Source organism: Dioscorea cayenensis, chromosome 19 (assembly GCF_009730915.1).
Source record: "Dioscorea cayenensis subsp. rotundata cultivar TDr96_F1 chromosome 19, TDr96_F1_v2_PseudoChromosome.rev07_lg8_w22 25.fasta, whole genome shotgun sequence".
Lineage (NCBI taxonomy): Eukaryota > Viridiplantae > Streptophyta > Magnoliopsida > Dioscoreales > Dioscoreaceae > Dioscorea > Dioscorea cayenensis.
Genome location: NC_052489.1, coordinates 1,266,597 through 1,283,308, shown reverse-complemented (window position 1 = coordinate 1,283,308; position 16,712 = coordinate 1,266,597). Strand labels below are relative to the sequence as shown.

General features: G+C 34.2%; 3 protein-coding genes across 3 annotated transcripts; 2 read left to right on the top strand and 1 right to left on the bottom strand.

Moving 5' to 3' along the window:
* The first annotated feature begins 3,346 nt into the window (after positions 1–3,346).
* Positions 3,347–4,942, top strand: LOC120283851 (3-oxo-Delta(4,5)-steroid 5-beta-reductase-like). The gene is made up of 2 exons (XM_039290618.1): positions 3,347–3,530; positions 3,618–4,942. The coding sequence occupies exons 1-2, from the start codon at positions 3,492–3,494 to the stop codon at positions 4,767–4,769; spliced, it is 1,191 nt and encodes a 396-aa protein (XP_039146552.1). The 5' UTR covers positions 3,347–3,491; the 3' UTR covers positions 4,770–4,942.
* A 4,881-nt stretch (positions 4,943–9,823) lies between these two features.
* Positions 9,824–10,981, bottom strand: LOC120250606 (leucine-rich repeat extensin-like protein 5). The gene is made up of 3 exons (XM_039259431.1): positions 10,835–10,981; positions 10,290–10,718; positions 9,824–10,112 (listed from the first exon to the last, which is right to left on the bottom strand). Exons 1-3 carry the CDS (start codon positions 10,979–10,981, stop codon positions 10,029–10,031), a joined length of 660 nt encoding a protein of 219 aa, XP_039115365.1. The 3' UTR covers positions 9,824–10,028.
* Positions 10,982–14,261: 3,280 nt separating this feature from the next.
* On the top strand, positions 14,262–16,181 carry LOC120283524 (protein TRI1-like). The gene is made up of 2 exons (XM_039290223.1): positions 14,262–14,637; positions 15,833–16,181. Exons 1-2 carry the CDS (start codon positions 14,332–14,334, stop codon positions 15,950–15,952), a joined length of 426 nt encoding a protein of 141 aa, XP_039146157.1. The 5' UTR covers positions 14,262–14,331; the 3' UTR covers positions 15,953–16,181.
* Positions 16,182–16,712: the final 531 nt, after the last annotated feature.

The window sequence follows — 16,712 nt, the reverse complement described above, 5'->3', positions numbered from 1 at the left end:
TGTTAGGTTATAAATTTATTGAATATCTACAATATGTTACTCTATTTTGTAGGTACCTATTATAGATAACTTATATTAATATTTATACATTTACCTATTATGATAATAAAGTAACTTATAATTCAAATGAGCTTCATTGAAAAAACAATAATATAAATTTTAAATTTTTATATAATTACGATTTATAATTTATTTAAGTAACCAAAAAAAAAGACGTGCAAGAAATATTTTATTGCAAGTTGTGAAAGTTCTGAACTTGCATTAAAGGAGAGATTTGAAACATTATAACATTTGACAAAATATTGAAGTAAAAAAAACAAAAATTTATATTTTTCTTTGAACAAATTAAACAAAAAATTACTACAAATTTTTTTTTAATAAAAAAAATAATTATGAATCCCTCTTCACACATACCTTTTAATTTTCTTCTCCTTTGCATCTAAAACAAAAACCAAAAACCGAAAAACTTAAAGCTTGAATTAAAATTCAAGCAAAGATATTTAAATGAAAAATAAAAAAGGAAATTGGTACTTAAGCTCATCTTCTCTCTAATCTAATACTTGTCAACAAAAATAAAACAAACAAAATCAAATGTTGAATCAAAATTTAATGGGAAAAAATTATAAAAAATCCAAAAAAATTGAAAGAAAGTAGTACCTTTCTTAAGCCCTTCTCTCCAATCTTATATCTCTTGTGAACAAAACCAAAACAATATATATATATATATATATATATATACTTCTAATCAAAATTCAAGAAAAATTAATGAAGAAAAATAATACCTTTCTTGATCTCACCTTCTCCCTATTCTTATCTCTTATGGAATAAATTTTCCATAATGAATACACAAGATATATATATATACAAAATCAATTCTCTTTGGATAAACTACGCCGAGATACTTTGCCCGGGAGAACCTAGACATGTTGGATCTTCGATTAAGGAGATGATTCCAGCTTCAATGTGTTGATCAAGGAACAATAAAATCTCTTAAGACCTTTGAACCTAGGCATGTTGAAAGCTTTGATCAGAAGCAAGGCCAGGTTCCAGAAAATGATTGTTTGAGTTGGAAGAGATGTTTGGATGATTATCATATATATAACAATATATTGTATAATTACACTGCCTAAATAATTAGACAATAATAATTAAAAGAATGTGGAGAGCGCAAAAACAGTTGCAAAGTCACACTTGCTTCCTCTTAATAATATTTAATGATAATTATTATAACAATAGTGACAGTGACAAATACCTATATATTTTTTTAATGAGATTGAAAGTAACGTTTGAGAGTTATTGATTGATAATATAGCATAACAATATAAGAGCATCTTTAATCGATGTAAAATAGCACTTATTGAGCGCTCAAAAGAATGGGATGCCCATTATGAGCGCTCAACGGCCCCATGATTTTTGTTTTAATATTTTTTTAATTGAGCCATTGCATCATAACTTTTAATATTTTTTTAATATTTTTTAAATTTAACCTTTGAGATGTGACAGTAACTCTTAATTAATTTTTTAATTAATTTTTAAATTTTTAAAATTTTATTTTACCTCTATAAATACACCCACATACACATACAAACCTTAACATTCTTCTCCATTTTTTCATCTTCAAATTTTCAATTATATTAGGGATAAAAATACTCCTTCATCTTCCCAAGCTCCGAATTTTTCAAATAATTTTCAAAATTTTTCATATTCTTTTTTCCCACCAAATATGCAAAATTCTCAAAATTATCCTCAAAACCTCGCAAAATTGTCCCAATTTTTATCCAAATGTCCAAAATCAACCAAATTTTTCATATGGCTATCCTATGTTTTCAGGACCCGGTTTCTTCAATCCAAGCATGGGTATGACAAGTCAACAAATCAATATTGAAACAAGTGGCTTTCAGATTCCTTCAAGTGACCATGAAAATTTGGATAAAAATTCTCATTCCGATCAACAGAATATAACAGAAACTGGTTCATTTTCTGACTTTCAGTTTTCCCCTTTTTTCACACAACCAGGGATTAAGAATAATGATTTGAAAGAAGACCAACATGAAGATCAAGTTGAAAAACGACAACCGTGGAGCATGGGAGGTAATAAAATGCTTGTGAGTGCATGGCTTACAATTTCAACTGATAGCGTGGAAGAATTTATTAAAAAACTATGTTTTAATGAAATATATTAATATTAATAGTTTAAAAAATGGATGAAATAATTGTGGGTCCTATTTTATAGTATAAATAATGAGAGATAGTTTAATGAGTTGATAGGTTGATTGTGGGTCCCATTTTATAGTATAACTATTATGAGATATAATTTAATGAGTAAGAGTTTAATAGGTTAATGAGGTGGCATGGCTATCAAATTCTAGGATAATCTAACCACTAAAGACGCCCTAATGGATGATTGCACTACCTATATAATAAAACAATGATAATTAAAAGGATGTGGAGCCACCGAAAAAAAATCAAAGCAAACCCCAACTGCAAAGTCGCATTTGTTTTTTTTAATAATATTTAATGATAATTATTATAACCATAGTGATAATGACAAAAACCTATATATTTTTTCAAATAAAAGGGAAAAAAAAGTTAGAGAGTTAAGAATGCACCACGTGTCAATTAATAAAAACATTAAGGGATTTATATATGTTTAACTTGTTCTTCAGCCTTTTACTTGATAAAATTATCTACCATCCATTCTATTTAAAAAAAAAATAAAAAAAAAATCATAGAATATTTTGGTCACAATCAAAACTAAATTATTAATAATCAAAATTGACATTTTTAATCACTAAATATTGATAAAAAATCAATATATTTAAAAAAAATATTGGTTTATTACCAATAAAAAAAATCCAAGCACTAGTACTTTCATTTAATATACTAGGCATTCTCCCCGGCTTCACATCAGAGTTTTTAAAATTTCGTGAATAATTTTGAGATAATATCATATATAAAATAATATAATTAAACAACTGCTACAATAGAAATTATTTTATATCATAAACATTTATTACATAAATAATTAGGTGTAATTAATATTTTTATTATTATTAATATTATAAGTAATATAAATAAAAATTTAAATGTTATAAAAAATTAAAATTATTCCATGAAACATTCTCAAAAATTGTTCCTACACCTAGTATATATAGATATTTAAATATTTTATTTTAGATAAAGTTATATAATAAATAAATCCATTAATTTGAATGCAAGTCATTTACACGTTAAAAAAATAGTAATAAATAAAGGGGAAAAAAAAAACCATCAGAGCATGTCACTTCAATAGTTCAATCCCATTTAATTCACTTTAAATAAATAAATAAACAGATCTCTAAAAAAAATAAATTCCAAGAAGCTTTGAAACGTGATTAAATTAATTGGCGCAGAGTCACAGACCAAGCCATTCATTCCCTCGGACTCCCCGATCTCTCCTCCTTCGTCTCCGTCTCCGTCTCCGTCTCCGATCATCTGCCACCGTCGCCGCCATGAGCTGGTGGTGGGCCGGCGCAATCGGTGCTGCCAAGGTACTTCTCTGATCTTCTCAATCACTTCCCTTCCCTCCTCCTTTTTCATTTTGCATCTTCAAGCTCTTGGTTTTACTTGATCCGCAGAAAAAGATAGACGAGGATTCCGGCGAGGCCACCGGAAAGTATCAGAGCGTTGGCCTTGTCATCGGCGTCACTGGCATCGTCGGCAATAGCCTCGCCGAGATCCTCCCTCTATCTGACACTCCCGGTGGTCCCTGGAAGGTGTATGGCGTCTCCCGCCGCCCTCTCGCCTCCTGGTCTCCTACCCCTGGCCCCGCCTTCGAGCACGTTCAGTGCGACATCTCCGACCCTGACGAAGCTCTCGCGAAGCTCTCCCCTCTCACCGATATCACCCACATCTTCTATGTAACCTGGAGCCCGCGTTTCACAGAGGCTGAGAATCGGGAGGTGAACTCCGCCATGATCCGCAACGTGTTCGCCGCCGTGCTCCCTAACGCTCCCAATCTTCAGCATGTCTGCCTGCAGACCGGGCGGAAGCACTACCTTGGCTCTGTTGAGTCCTTCGGCAAGGTTGAGATTCCTGAGCCACCCTTCACTGAAGAAATGCCCCGCCTGAACTGTCCCAACTTCTATTACGATCTTGAAGACATCCTGTTCGACGAATTGTCTAAGAGAGATGGGGCGGTGTCTTGGTCTGTTCACCGCCCGACGATGATCTTCGGGTTTTCTCCTTACAGTCTTATGAATATTGTTGGGACTCTCTGCGTTTATGCTGCCATTTGCAAGCATGAAGGAAGCTTGTTGAGGTGGCCTGGGAGCAGGATGACTTGGGAGGGATTCAGTGATATCTCTGATGCTGATCTTATTGCTGAGCACCAGATATGGGCTTCAGTTGATCCTTTTGCTAAAAATGAAGCTTTTAATTGTAGCAATGGTGATGTGTTTAAATGGAAACAGCTTTGGCGGATACTTGCAGAGCAATTTGGAGTGGATTTTGTTGGGTATGAAGGTGAGGAGAAGCGGGTCAATTTGGAGGAGATGATGAAGGGGAAGGAAGGGGTGTGGGATGAGATTGTGGCAAAGTATGAGCTTGCGCCAACCAAGCTGAATGAAATCGCTTCCTGGTGGCTCGCGGATCTTGTGCTTGGGACGGAGATGGAACTGTTGGATAGCATGAACAAGAGCAAGGAGCATGGATTCCTTGGCTTTCGCAACACGGTAGCTTCCTTCTATTCTTGGATTGATAAGATGAAGGCTTACAAGATTGTCCCTTAGAATTGTGTTTTTTCAGTGCTTTGAAGTTTGATTTCATATCTAGTACTTGTTGCTCTTGTGTTCTTGAGACCTTGCTCTTGTTTGTGAGTTATGCATTAATTGGGATTGATAAAATAATGAATGTTCATATTGAATATAAATCATGCCAGTATTGTTTGCTGTCTGGCTCTTCATTTTGTCTTAATTTAGCTCTATATCTTTGTGCTTTTCATGTCATAGTACTGAACTCAGATCTTGCTTTTTCCAAGCTCAACTTTTTCCTCTGGGATTAATTAAGATACCTTTCTATTGAGGCTTTGGATGTTAAACCTCTTTATAGTTTATTTATCTTTAAGCAAAACAAACGGAATCAAGGTAATTTCCAGTTTTGACCATTAAGTCTCATATCTCCTTTTGTCTTTGTCCTCCCCACATTGAATTTCAATGTTGATTGTGCATTATGATTCATGTATTTCAAAGCCTTCGGTTTTGTATGTCTGGATTCTGTTGGTCAACACATACTGGAAAAGAAGATGCACCTGTTGTGCCAGCTATACTAGTGGATTGTAGTTTTATTGTGGTGGGTGTATGTCCAGGATAGTCAGCATTTCAGATTTCATTAGGAAGCATTCAAGTGTGACTTAAGAGTCTTAGCTAAGAGTTGTCTTCAGATTTGTCCTTGCAAAAGGATTATGCACGTTTGACATATCTGCTGTGGCTGGCATATGTTTTGATGCAATTCATTGGAGGTCTTGGAACAATCAGCCTTCCATGGTTATTTCACACAGACTTATAATTTTCTAATATCTATGTGCTGGGTTGATGGCTTGTGCAAATCAATTTGGAAAATATGATTGTTTTAGTATTTTTTTAATTGCAAAACAACAATTGCTTTTGTTTTATTTTGGAGGTCTTTATTCTGGGGAGTCAGAGACCAGCAGTAAAAATTGAAGTCGGTCTTGGCATTCTTCATTATCATTTATACCGTCCTTTCCATTTCTCATCCTTTCCTTGCAATATAAGCATTGATTATTCTCTTCTTAAGGAAAAAGGGTGAATTTGAGATCTTTTATTATAGATTGATTGCTAATTGAAGAAATAGGGAGGTTTAAGTAATGAAGCCTTGTCCCGTCAAGTAATTATAGTTGAAGAACAAAAGGCATTGACAAGACTATCTTGTGTGAGGACAACTTAACATTATTATCATTTTTGTGACTTCAATTCACCATTGATGCGACTTACCTCTCTAAACAGTCATATTTTTGTTTGCCCAAAGAACCTTGAAATAATCTTGAAACAGGTCCCACAAATACTTTATACTTTCTCTAGAAATTGTTGCTATTGTGACATTCATTGTTAATTACCCAATCCATGTCCTGTTTGTGCATTTTTATAGTTAGCTACCATTTTTGTAGTTACCTACATGATCAAGCATGGCTACAAGCCAAATGAGAAAGCACAGTTGGATGAATTGTGTATTCTGGTACAGAAGAATGAAGCCTAGGCATTTATTCATAACACTTGGCAGCTCATTTCTGGCGTTTCTAATGTTGAAGAACGTAATAGATCATTTGAGTGATTGGCCGAAACCGCTTACTGATTTTGTTGGATTTGGATACAAGGATGGGCTGAAATCCAATCCAATGGATGGTAATATGGTTTAATGACTTGACAATATTGACTTTTTATTTTAATTTTGTGAGCTGAATGAAGGACAGACTTGAATTTGTTGGATTTGGATACAAGGATGGGCTGAAATCCAATCCAATGGATGGTAATATGGTTTAATGACTTGACAATATTGACTTTTTATTTTAATTTTGTGAGCTGAATGAAGGACAGACTTGAATTTGTCGAAGGCTTACATATACTTGTACTTTCATATGTTTTCATTACTGCAGTTTCAGCTGGCATAATCATTCAATTGGAGTAAAATTTATATAACTTAGTTGCTGTGATATGTTTTTATTCTTCTGGTGAGTTGTCATATTGTATCATCTGTTCATAGTATTGCTACAAAGTTGAATAATATGTAAAAACATCTGAGCCATTTTCGTATACTACAATGTAGCATGTTCAAATTGTATCCGTTTTCACCATTAACTTTTGCCAACCATTTGCATGATAGTTTTGTATTTGAAAATTACTGCTTACCTTATGAAAGATAATTCCTCTTCTGAAACTCTTTGAAACTACCAATATAAGACTTATTGGTCCCTTGGCATCATCAACAGGATGGTTATATGCAACTGAATGATCCCTAAAAAGGCATGTGCATAAAGTGCCTTCGATCTTTTACTTGTTCTTATCCTCAAGGTATATTATTAGGTCGAGATTGTAGCTGGAAAATTTTGTGGATATGTTTGCTTTGCCTTGAATGAGAAAATTCAATTGGACCACCCAACTGACTTACATTCAAATCATGTTCCTTATATATCAATAATTTGGTATATAGTCTTTTTGTATATGTGCTTTGCCACAAATGAGAAATTTCAAATTTGGACCAGGCAAGTGACTTGAATTCAGAATCATGGTGTTAAATGCATGACTCTGCAATTTGTGATTCTATTACTTCAATGGTAATTGTGTCAGATAGGCTGCTAGAAACTTATAACAGATCTAAAATAAACGAGTACATAACCAATAAAGATGCACCTTTTGTTGTAATGTATGTTAATGTGCTTTTCGACTTTGTAAAATAATTTATCTTAATCTGTTGTTGATTCTTGGTTTTCAGTTATTTGCATTGTTGACAGATTTACATTTTGACGATGCTGTAGAGGTAAATGCATTCACTTCATACAAAAAATATTCATTGTTTATTAAAGACAAAAACCATATTACACCATTATAGTTTGAGATAGATGTCAATACTTTGATTAGTTTCTCCAAGATTCAAAATTTTCAATTCAAACACTTGATGTTTGTTTGGGGTATATTTCTACAATCACTTAATGTTTATGCTCACTTGACACTTCAAAGAATATGGATGCCTCACCATCAATGATTTTGCTGACTTGATTACAGCCACATATAAAATCACTAGTCTGACACAATTGCATATCAACAACTCATTCTTTGTGGATGTGACAGGGCCTCCATATCTGCAAAAACTTGAGAGCTTGCTGAAAATGTGACACAAATAAAATGTTAAATGTTATTTCAATACTTTATTGAAACTTTGGCTTTTAACTATTACATTGTTAGATCTTATGCTCATGTAATTTGCATCCTAACTGATCATCTTCTTAGAGCTGAGTTTTTTGTAGACATCCCATTTTAGCAATATGTTTTGCTTTGATTTCTGCAGTTTAGAAGAGTGCTTGAAAGTAATATACATATCTGACATATTTTTTGCTTGGTAACAGTAAAATGTTCTCAATTATACGGATGTGGAAAGATTAGCATGTATGAAGGTGTTTTAACTCTGGAGAAACCATTAGTAAATGAAACCCCACTTTCAGAACCAATGCTGAAAACCAGTTCTCTTCTATACTGGTATTTAATAGAGAGCGATGTGGGGGAGGGACTGTATTACATGAAACAAGCATTCATGGCGGCATGGAAATCTCTCCTTGACGGTCCTAACAAACAGCACCAAATGTTGACACTGTAAAATTGCATTGAATGAGAAATCAGGAAATACAGCACAGGACAGTAAGTATGTTCTTCTTCTTTCTACAATTTAATTCTGCATATCTTCATTCCATATCTCTGATCACTCTTTTTCATTTTAGTTAATTACAGACATGCTGTGATGCTGACAGGAATGATGAGGAAGGTGATGAAGAAGGAAACCGTGACACTACAGGTTAGTAAACTAATCATTCACTCAATTTAAAACTGAACCTTGTGAATGAACAGAATGGAAAAGTACAAAAAAAAATAGTAAAAGAGATGAACAGGAGAGCAGTGACTGTGGTCACAAACTGCTAAGAAGATATAACAAGAAGGTTGATGAATCAGGGTAGGTTGCAGCAAAATTATTAAAGCCATCCACCACATGGTTTGTTTCTTCCATGCCTCCTTCATCCTCCTTGAATGCATTTATCTATTTATCCTAACTATTAAGGTTTGATATTTGAGTGTATTTAAGAGTTGTTTTTAATCAGGGAATCTGACAGAAAGGAAAGAAAAACCAATGTAGATCTACTATTTTAGTTAGAAAGGTTGTGATGATGGCCAAGGTGGCTGCCATTAAAGAACTTTGTCATTTTCTTTCTTTTGATAAAATAGTTATGTGGGTGGAGTGGATCCAGGTATGAGTCCTTTCTCAATGTTTATTATTTGATTTAGAGATCTTGTCTTCTGCCCACTAGTGATGGTATTTTTATTTTTATTTTCATTTTTAGTAAGTGATTTAGAAACAAGTAAAATTAGTATTTCTCATATGAAAATTTAGGTCCACACCATGCAGCTATTATTATCAGTATATTGGATTCTTCCTGCTTTGGTAAAGATGTGGGTTTTTCCTTCTCTTTTATTTTGACATTTTTCTTTATTCATTCCAAACTTGATTTGGAAGGGGGAAAAATGAAATATGGCACCGACAAGTTTGGTATCTTTGATATAAATAAATGCTTTCGCAGTGTCCTGCATAGTACTCTTTTTGTCGGCCATTTACCTATATTTACTGGGTAAATTATTCATAAACCATTGAACTGAGTTTGCATATATATATATATATATATATATATATATTATGTGAAAATTTATTTGGACATCAATGAAAGGACAAAATTATGTTTCTAGGGAGTTCACATGTCAATGTCTATATGTGTTTTCGACACACAATGTAAGGACAAAATTATCATTTAAACTTTATATTTTTAGATTATTTTTTAAAAAAAAAACAAGAAGAGGAAGATGAAATGTTGATATATTTGTTCTAATAAAGCCTCATATTATCTCATACTGAAATTTTAATAATTATTATCTAAAAATGTGTGTGCATGTGTGTGTTCTTATATCACAGAAGATGATTCATAATATCAAACATGATAGTCACCTATAAAAAAAACTAAATAATGAGAATAAAAAAATGCAAAATCAAATAGAAATATAAGATAAATCCATGAGCAATACAACATCAACAATAAAAAATAACAAAAAATTACATCAAGTGATCGATGTCGACGATGTGTGTTATAAAATAAACTACAAATGGCCATAAAAATTTAAAAAAAAATTAAAAATTAAAAAGTAAAAATAACACTAATTAAATCTAAAAAGACAGCCTTATTATTATCAACCATTATTGTACAGCAACATCCATCATCTCTAGGCAAGCAATCCAACGGCCAAGATCATCGCAGCCAACCCCGAGATCAGCACTTCTCTCATCCTCACACTTTCCGCGCCATTCTGCATTTCCAAACAATTTATCTTCATTTAATTAAGTATTAAAAAATAAATAATAATATTTATATCCGGTTTTAAAGCATTAATATTATATGAAAAAAAAATCAAAATTTATTTTTTTTTTTAAATAGTGAAAAGCGAGAGAGAGAGAGAGAGAGAGAGAGGGGAAAGAGGGCATGCCGGTGAGGCGTCGGCGGAGGCGGAAGCGGCGGGGCCGGGAGAGGATGCGTCGCTGCTGACAGGACCACCGACGGAGGGTTTCGGAGGACTGACGGCCGGAGAAGGAGAGACAGCCTTCTTCTTCTTGGAGTGTTTCTTCTTCTTGCTAGGAGCTGGGGCGGGGATCTCAGCAGGGATCGGAGGGGAGCCGGCCGGGGATGGGGTGGCGAGAGCCGGAGGAGATGCGACGGGGGATGAGATGGTGGCCGCGGGAGGAGATGCGACAGGGGATGGGGTGGTGACCGCCGGAGGAGATGCGACAGGGGATGGGGTAGTGACAGCCGGAGGAGATGCGACGGGGGATGGAGTGGTGACTGCCGGAGGAGATGCGACGGGGGTGGGGGATGGGGGAGGCAATGTGGGGAGAGAGGGGTGGAGAGCTAACCGGGGCTGTGATCGGTGTGGGTTTTTGGGTCGGAGGGGAAGCGGATGGGGGTTTGGTTGAAGCTGGAGGGGTGGCGACGGGGGAGGGGACGGTCGGAGTGGAAATGGGGGGCGGGGATGACCGGGGCGGCGGTAGGAGAGGGGAGGTTGGGGGTGGGTTTGGAGGGAGGAGTAGGGGTGGTGGTTGGGGCGGCGGCGGGGGATTGGGCGGCTGCAGCAATGGCGATAGAGAGGAGCAAGGCGGCGATGATGACGTGGTGATGCGCCATTGCTTGAGTGAAGAGAGAGTGAGAATTAAGCGTGAGGGGAAAGAGGAGGTTTTTATAGAGAGAGATAGGGGTTGACAGGGTGGCAGTGGGACCCGGAGGATGAGGTGATGGAATGGACTGTTGAGAATGTTGATTGGTGGAATGGGCCCTACTCTTTTTACTTTATTTTATTTTATTTTATTTATGAGAAAAAAATGTAAAAATTTGTCGTGCATAAGATTAATAAATAATTGCATGTATAATTACATATGATTTGATACTTTATGGAAAAGCGTGGTGTTGATATAATATAAATTTTATTTAATAATAATAATAATAGTAATAATAAGGGTAAGTGGTGTGAATGAGAGACAATGAAGTCTTTTCAGAAGAAGGAACAGCTGATGTCTTGGCGTTGTTAGCGGATCCTGGTTTACAGCTATTATTATGAGAAGAAGATAAATTGAATTGATTTCATATTTGTCACTCTGTTTCAATGTATATATATATATATATTGTTTGTGAGCTGTACTTCAATAAATTCAATAGGCTTTTATTTGAAAGTTTACTTATATATATATATATAGAGAGAGAGAGGCGTTCAGTGATATGAATGAATTTAACAACTAACATATATAATTTCCAATAATAAATTTTCCAATTTGGAGTCAACATGATGTTTTTGCAGCCCACCATGAAATATAATCTTGACCTCCTCCTCTTTGGTGTGCGGATTAATACAAAATTATTATCTTGGATTTGATTGAAAACACTTGAAGTTTATTTCTTATATCATCATAAATGAATGATAGCTCTTAGGAATTATTTTTTAGAAACTCTTTTGTTACTATCCCATTGAGTGCCTTGTAGCTATATTTTTATATATTTATTTTAATTAAATTTATGGTTTATCAATTAAAAAATAAATAAATTTTAACTTAGAATATATTCCTTACATTATATTTTTTTTAAAAAAAAAAAAGCATTATAAGAAGCATCTATGGTTTACAAGTAAATGCACTAGGATTGTATAGAATAAGAACTTGTTTCTCAATGATCTCTCATCTTAAATCAAAATTAAAAAAAAAATAATGAAAAACATTGTTACAACTAAATTTTCTTTTTGTTGATTCTTAATTTCAATATAAGTTTAATATGTTTATTAAAAATTAGTAGATATTTGTAGAGCTTAAATTAATTAAGCAAAATAATTTTATACTTGGTTGTAGATGAGACACAAATCCATGTCATATTTGGCTTGGTGGGTTGGCATGTTTTGCTCCTACCTAGCATTTGCCATTGGATTCACCAAAAGTTTTAATGAGATTTTGTTATGGATACTGCCCCTACATATATATATGTATAGTCCTATACTACCTACCAACCATTATTAATATTATCAACTACTTGATTTTGATTTATAATGTTATCTAATTTTAACAAAATTTATGTAGGACCAATCATGTGAGGGAATTAATTGTACATTTATAGTTGTAACATACTTCAATTATTTATCTTAATAAATATTTTATATTAGTTAAATAGACCCAACAGGTTAAATAAATTAATATATAAAGTAACAACCTCTCACTCTAAAGTCTAAACTGGTGGTCTTTTACACTTAACAGAAGGTTCTTAATAAAATCTTTTTACACCTTCTTGAACAATGGGGGCATGCGCTATCAAGTGTACTGGATTTTCTAAAAAAAAACTCATGTCATGCAAAAATAACTTCTTCAATTGGTTTGTATGGAAAAACAAAATTCTCACTTTAAATAATTTATCGCAAAGAATGTGCAATAAGTTACCAACCACAATGGTCATTACCTATCACTCGGTTATCGAAACTGTGGATCACTTCTTTCTCCAACGCAACTTCGCTCAAAGTATTTGATGTCACTTTGGCCAACTCCTTCAACTACCAACCTTCCAAGGCCATATCTCTTATGGAGGTGTAGAGTTCGTGGAGAACATCCCTTAGGGTTTCTAGGAGGTAATCAGGATATTTAGACGTGTGCTATCACGGGGAACAACTAACTCGAACGAAATCAGTGCATCTTTAATTCAAAACCTCATTTTTGGTTTGTGATTATTATAAAAATTGATCATATGTTTTTTGTTGTAACTCTCTGCAACCTTAAGATAAAGAGAGCAAAGTACAAGAATTTCATTTCAGCTATATAAGATACGACTTAATTTGGAGTTTATGGGATCCAGTTTAGAAACAGCTAAAGCAAGCGATGTCGGTGAGGACAACTTCTCCTTACAGTTTCATTCTAGGGTTTGTTTTTGCACATTGAGGAAGTTTTGTTTTATGTTTTGTGATTGATCCATCTTTAGTGGATCTGTCGATCGTAGTGTTTCTTTTGTTTTATCTATCATCTATGCCTATTTTTATTGTAATTTCTTTATGTACATTTTTCACTCAATGCGAGTGGTTTTTTTTAAAAAAATTATATAATATATATAATAAAATAAAAATAGCATAACAAAGCTCTAATATTATTTAATAACTTCTTAAGTCATCAAAAGATCATCAATAGAGAAAATAAATTACCAAACTACTTAGTTAAATCAATTTTCTAAATCAATTTATTATTATTATTGTTATTATTATTATTATTATTATTATTTTAAAGATAAACAAATATATTAGGGATATTTAATTTGGACTATTTCTTTTTTTCTTATTATTTAATGGCAACAAAAGTGAGGTATCCCACCAAAGCTTGACAAAATACTCATATACATACATATATACATACATACACGTATGTAAATCAATGGCGTTGATACAAAAGTTAAGTTTTGGTTTGCCCAAGTGTTTTAGGGTTTGAGGTCTTATATATAAATTACAATGTGTACTTAATAATGTAAAAATAAGTAATAGACTATTTTATATTTTGAATTTTACCTTTAAATAAATATAGACAAGTTATTTTGTGGCTTCATCCTCCGAAACACTTCAAATTAAAACATACAAATAATTATATGAAAAAAAATCAATAAATAAATTTGATCTTAACTTTAATGTATAAAAAAACGACAAAATTAACATAAGCGTAGCCTAATAAAAATCAAGAGAAAAGAAAACCCAGTAATTTAAAATTAATCATGGAATATATAAATAACAAAAAAATAATTATCGTTAACACAAATATATGCAATAAATATTAATTTGAAAGTAATTAAACTAAGCCCAAGGCCCAAGTCATAATAATGGGCTGGAATAATAAAATAGTTTGGGCCGAATCAAGGGCCCACTTGATCCAAAACGTTCTTCATTCTCTCTAGAGATCGTTTGGAGTCGCGCGCTTCTCCAACCCTCGAAACCCCAAACCCAATCCAAAACCCTCGTTCTCTCTGCTCCAATGGCGGCCTCCATATCCTCCGCCTGCTGCTCCGCCTTCGCCCCCGCCGACTTCGCAGCCTCCCGCAAGCCCGTCCTCCCGCTCGCCGTCTCCCTTCCTCGGAGGATCCTCGCCCCGCTCCCCATCCGCGCCGTCAAGGCTGAATCCAAGCCTTCTGCGACGCCGGCTCGGAAGCGAGAGCCTCGGGGCATCACGAAGCCTTGCCCTATCTCTCCTGAGCTTCAGGCGCTTCTGGGTGTTGAGGAGATTCCGAGAACCCAAGCTCTTAAACTGATCTGGGCTTACATCAAGGAGAAGAACCTTCAGGTACTCTTCCTTTCTCTATTGCTTTCATTCTTTTGTGCTTACAGTTCTAATCTTTTTTCTTTCATCACAAGATCTGGTTTTGTTCTTGTTTTCCCTTTAAAATTCTCCTTTTTTGTTTGCTTTGTGTGCTAACTTGGGTTTTCTTCTTGTGAATTATCTTTCAAATGGAAACCAGATGCTTTAATCGTGGTTGGGTTAGTGCATTGTGTAGTGCTTTGAATTATCTCCTGAAGATAGCTACTTCAATTCTTGGATTATGGATTTGTGGCTTATGCTTTGAAGTTCAAAATTTTATTGACTAGTTTTTGTATATTTTTCTCTATCAGCCAGTCATTTTTGTTTTATGGTTGGTGGCTGGGTTGCTTGAGTTGTATATTGTGGTTTTTACTTTCTATTATTATTCAAGATATAAACATTGGCAAAAGTAACTCGAACTAATATTTCCAGTTTTAAGCTCAGTTTGCCAATAAAGCTGGTAATTGCCCGGGTATGTGAATGCTTTAGTGTGCATTACTGCAAAAATGTCATATTTTTTTTCAGGAATTATAGTATTGTTGTGATGAGGCTCATTGGTTTTATTTGACATTGTTAACTATGCCTTTTCATTATAGGATTAGAACTCCCCCGGTGTCTGATGAAAAGAGTTTAAAAAATCTGGTTTCTATTTTTAAGCTTTGTTTTTCCTTTTTTCTTTTCTTTTCTTTTCTGTTTAGCAGTTGCTTAGCCCTTCTTTCTCTTTTGTAGTATCTCTTTATTTTCCTATAATGAAATAGCTACCAAGTACTGCATAAAATTTCCTTGCCATGAAATGTGCACCTATTAGCTAATAGCTGTTTTGATATGAAGGTTCAAGAATTTTACCTTTCACTCTAGGACAAGGTGGGGATCAACACATTCATAATAATCATTTTGATGACTTTTAATATAGCTTTAAGAAAAGCTAATAGCCTGCTGGATTGAACGATGAACCTATAGGGGGTACTGATGTTTAGGTTCGCTTTGTTATGCATTATTCAGTGGCTCTCCTTAAAAAGGACTTTCTTTCGGTATTTCTTTCTATCCCATCATACATCATGATCTTAGTTTCATTTCTCTTTTGCAAACCTTGATTTTGTACTTCCATGTTGTCCACAGAGGCATTCTTACAGACTTTTTATGCACCTAAATTTTTGCCCACCTTTCTATTTTTCTTCAGGATCCAGAGAACAAAAGGGTTATAATTTGTGATGAGAAGCTGAAGAAAATATTTGCTGGAAAAGATCGTGTTGGATTTCTTGAAATCTCCGGGTTGCTCAATCCCCACTTTGCAAAATGAAAGATGCTCATTACTGCCTTTCTCTTTTGTGGGCTCTGTCTCTGCTTAATACTTCAATGTCTTTGGCCTCATTGATGTTCTTAGGTTGCACATGAATATCTTGATATTTTGTCTTGTCCTTGCTTACACAATCAGGATGTCTTGCAGCCTTGTTAATCTGTCCTGAGATCAAATATCTTTAACAATCTAATGTTCAGCTAGTTTTTCCCTTTCATGTTCTTTTGATAAAGTTGTTCCGTTTATTTTACAGAATGTGTTTATCAATCTTTGGTTCTGTTTTGGTGATTTATTTATGTTGTGTGTTTTTTATTGCATCAAATATTATGTAAACCATTGAAAAATATACTTCTAAATAGTTAGTAAAAAAGACATTGTTCTTGGATGATTGATGAATGAAAGACAGTGAGGTTGATGCTGAGAATAAAGAGAAAAAGAAAAAGGCAGGCAAGCTTGTAGTAAAGAAGGATAAGACCATGATGAGATTCAAAAGGCAGTCCATTCCAATGTGAGACATCTTTGATCACTAAGCCACATCTTTTCAGTTTAATCTCATCATGATGTTTGTGTCTACCAGACTTTTGTTGCAATTGAGTTAAGTCTGTACAATTTGGGCCCAAATCCTGGTCCCACCCAACCAGAGCCACCTACCCTGCCAACTTAATGCTTGCATTGGATTTGCATGCTATCTCCATTAATGAAGTCCTTGGTTCTTACAAGCTCACACATATCCATCAAATAGACAAAGAAGATCAAATTAAAT

Coding starts and splice junctions, on each gene's coding strand:
- LOC120283851 (XM_039290618.1), top strand. CDS start 3,492: ATGAGCTGGTGGTGGGCCGGCGCAATCGGTGCTGCCAAG. Junction 3,531..3,617: donor GCGCAATCGGTGCTGCCAAG/GTACTTCTCTGA, acceptor CTTGATCCGCAG/AAAAAGATAGACGAGGATTC.
- LOC120250606 (XM_039259431.1), bottom strand. CDS start 10,981: ATGGCGCATCACCACGTCATCATCGCCGCCTTGCTCCTCTCTATCGCC. Junction 10,719..10,834: donor CCTCTCCTACCGCCGCCCCG/GTCATCCCCGCC, acceptor CACCGATCACAG/CCCCGGTTAGCTCTCCACCC. Junction 10,113..10,289: donor CCTCCGCCGACGCCTCACCG/GCATGCCCTCTT, acceptor TTGGAAATGCAG/AATGGCGCGGAAAGTGTGAG.
- LOC120283524 (XM_039290223.1), top strand. CDS start 14,332: ATGGCGGCCTCCATATCCTCCGCCTGCTGCTCCGCCTTCGCCCCCGCC. Junction 14,638..15,832: donor TCAAGGAGAAGAACCTTCAG/GTACTCTTCCTT, acceptor ATTTTTCTTCAG/GATCCAGAGAACAAAAGGGT.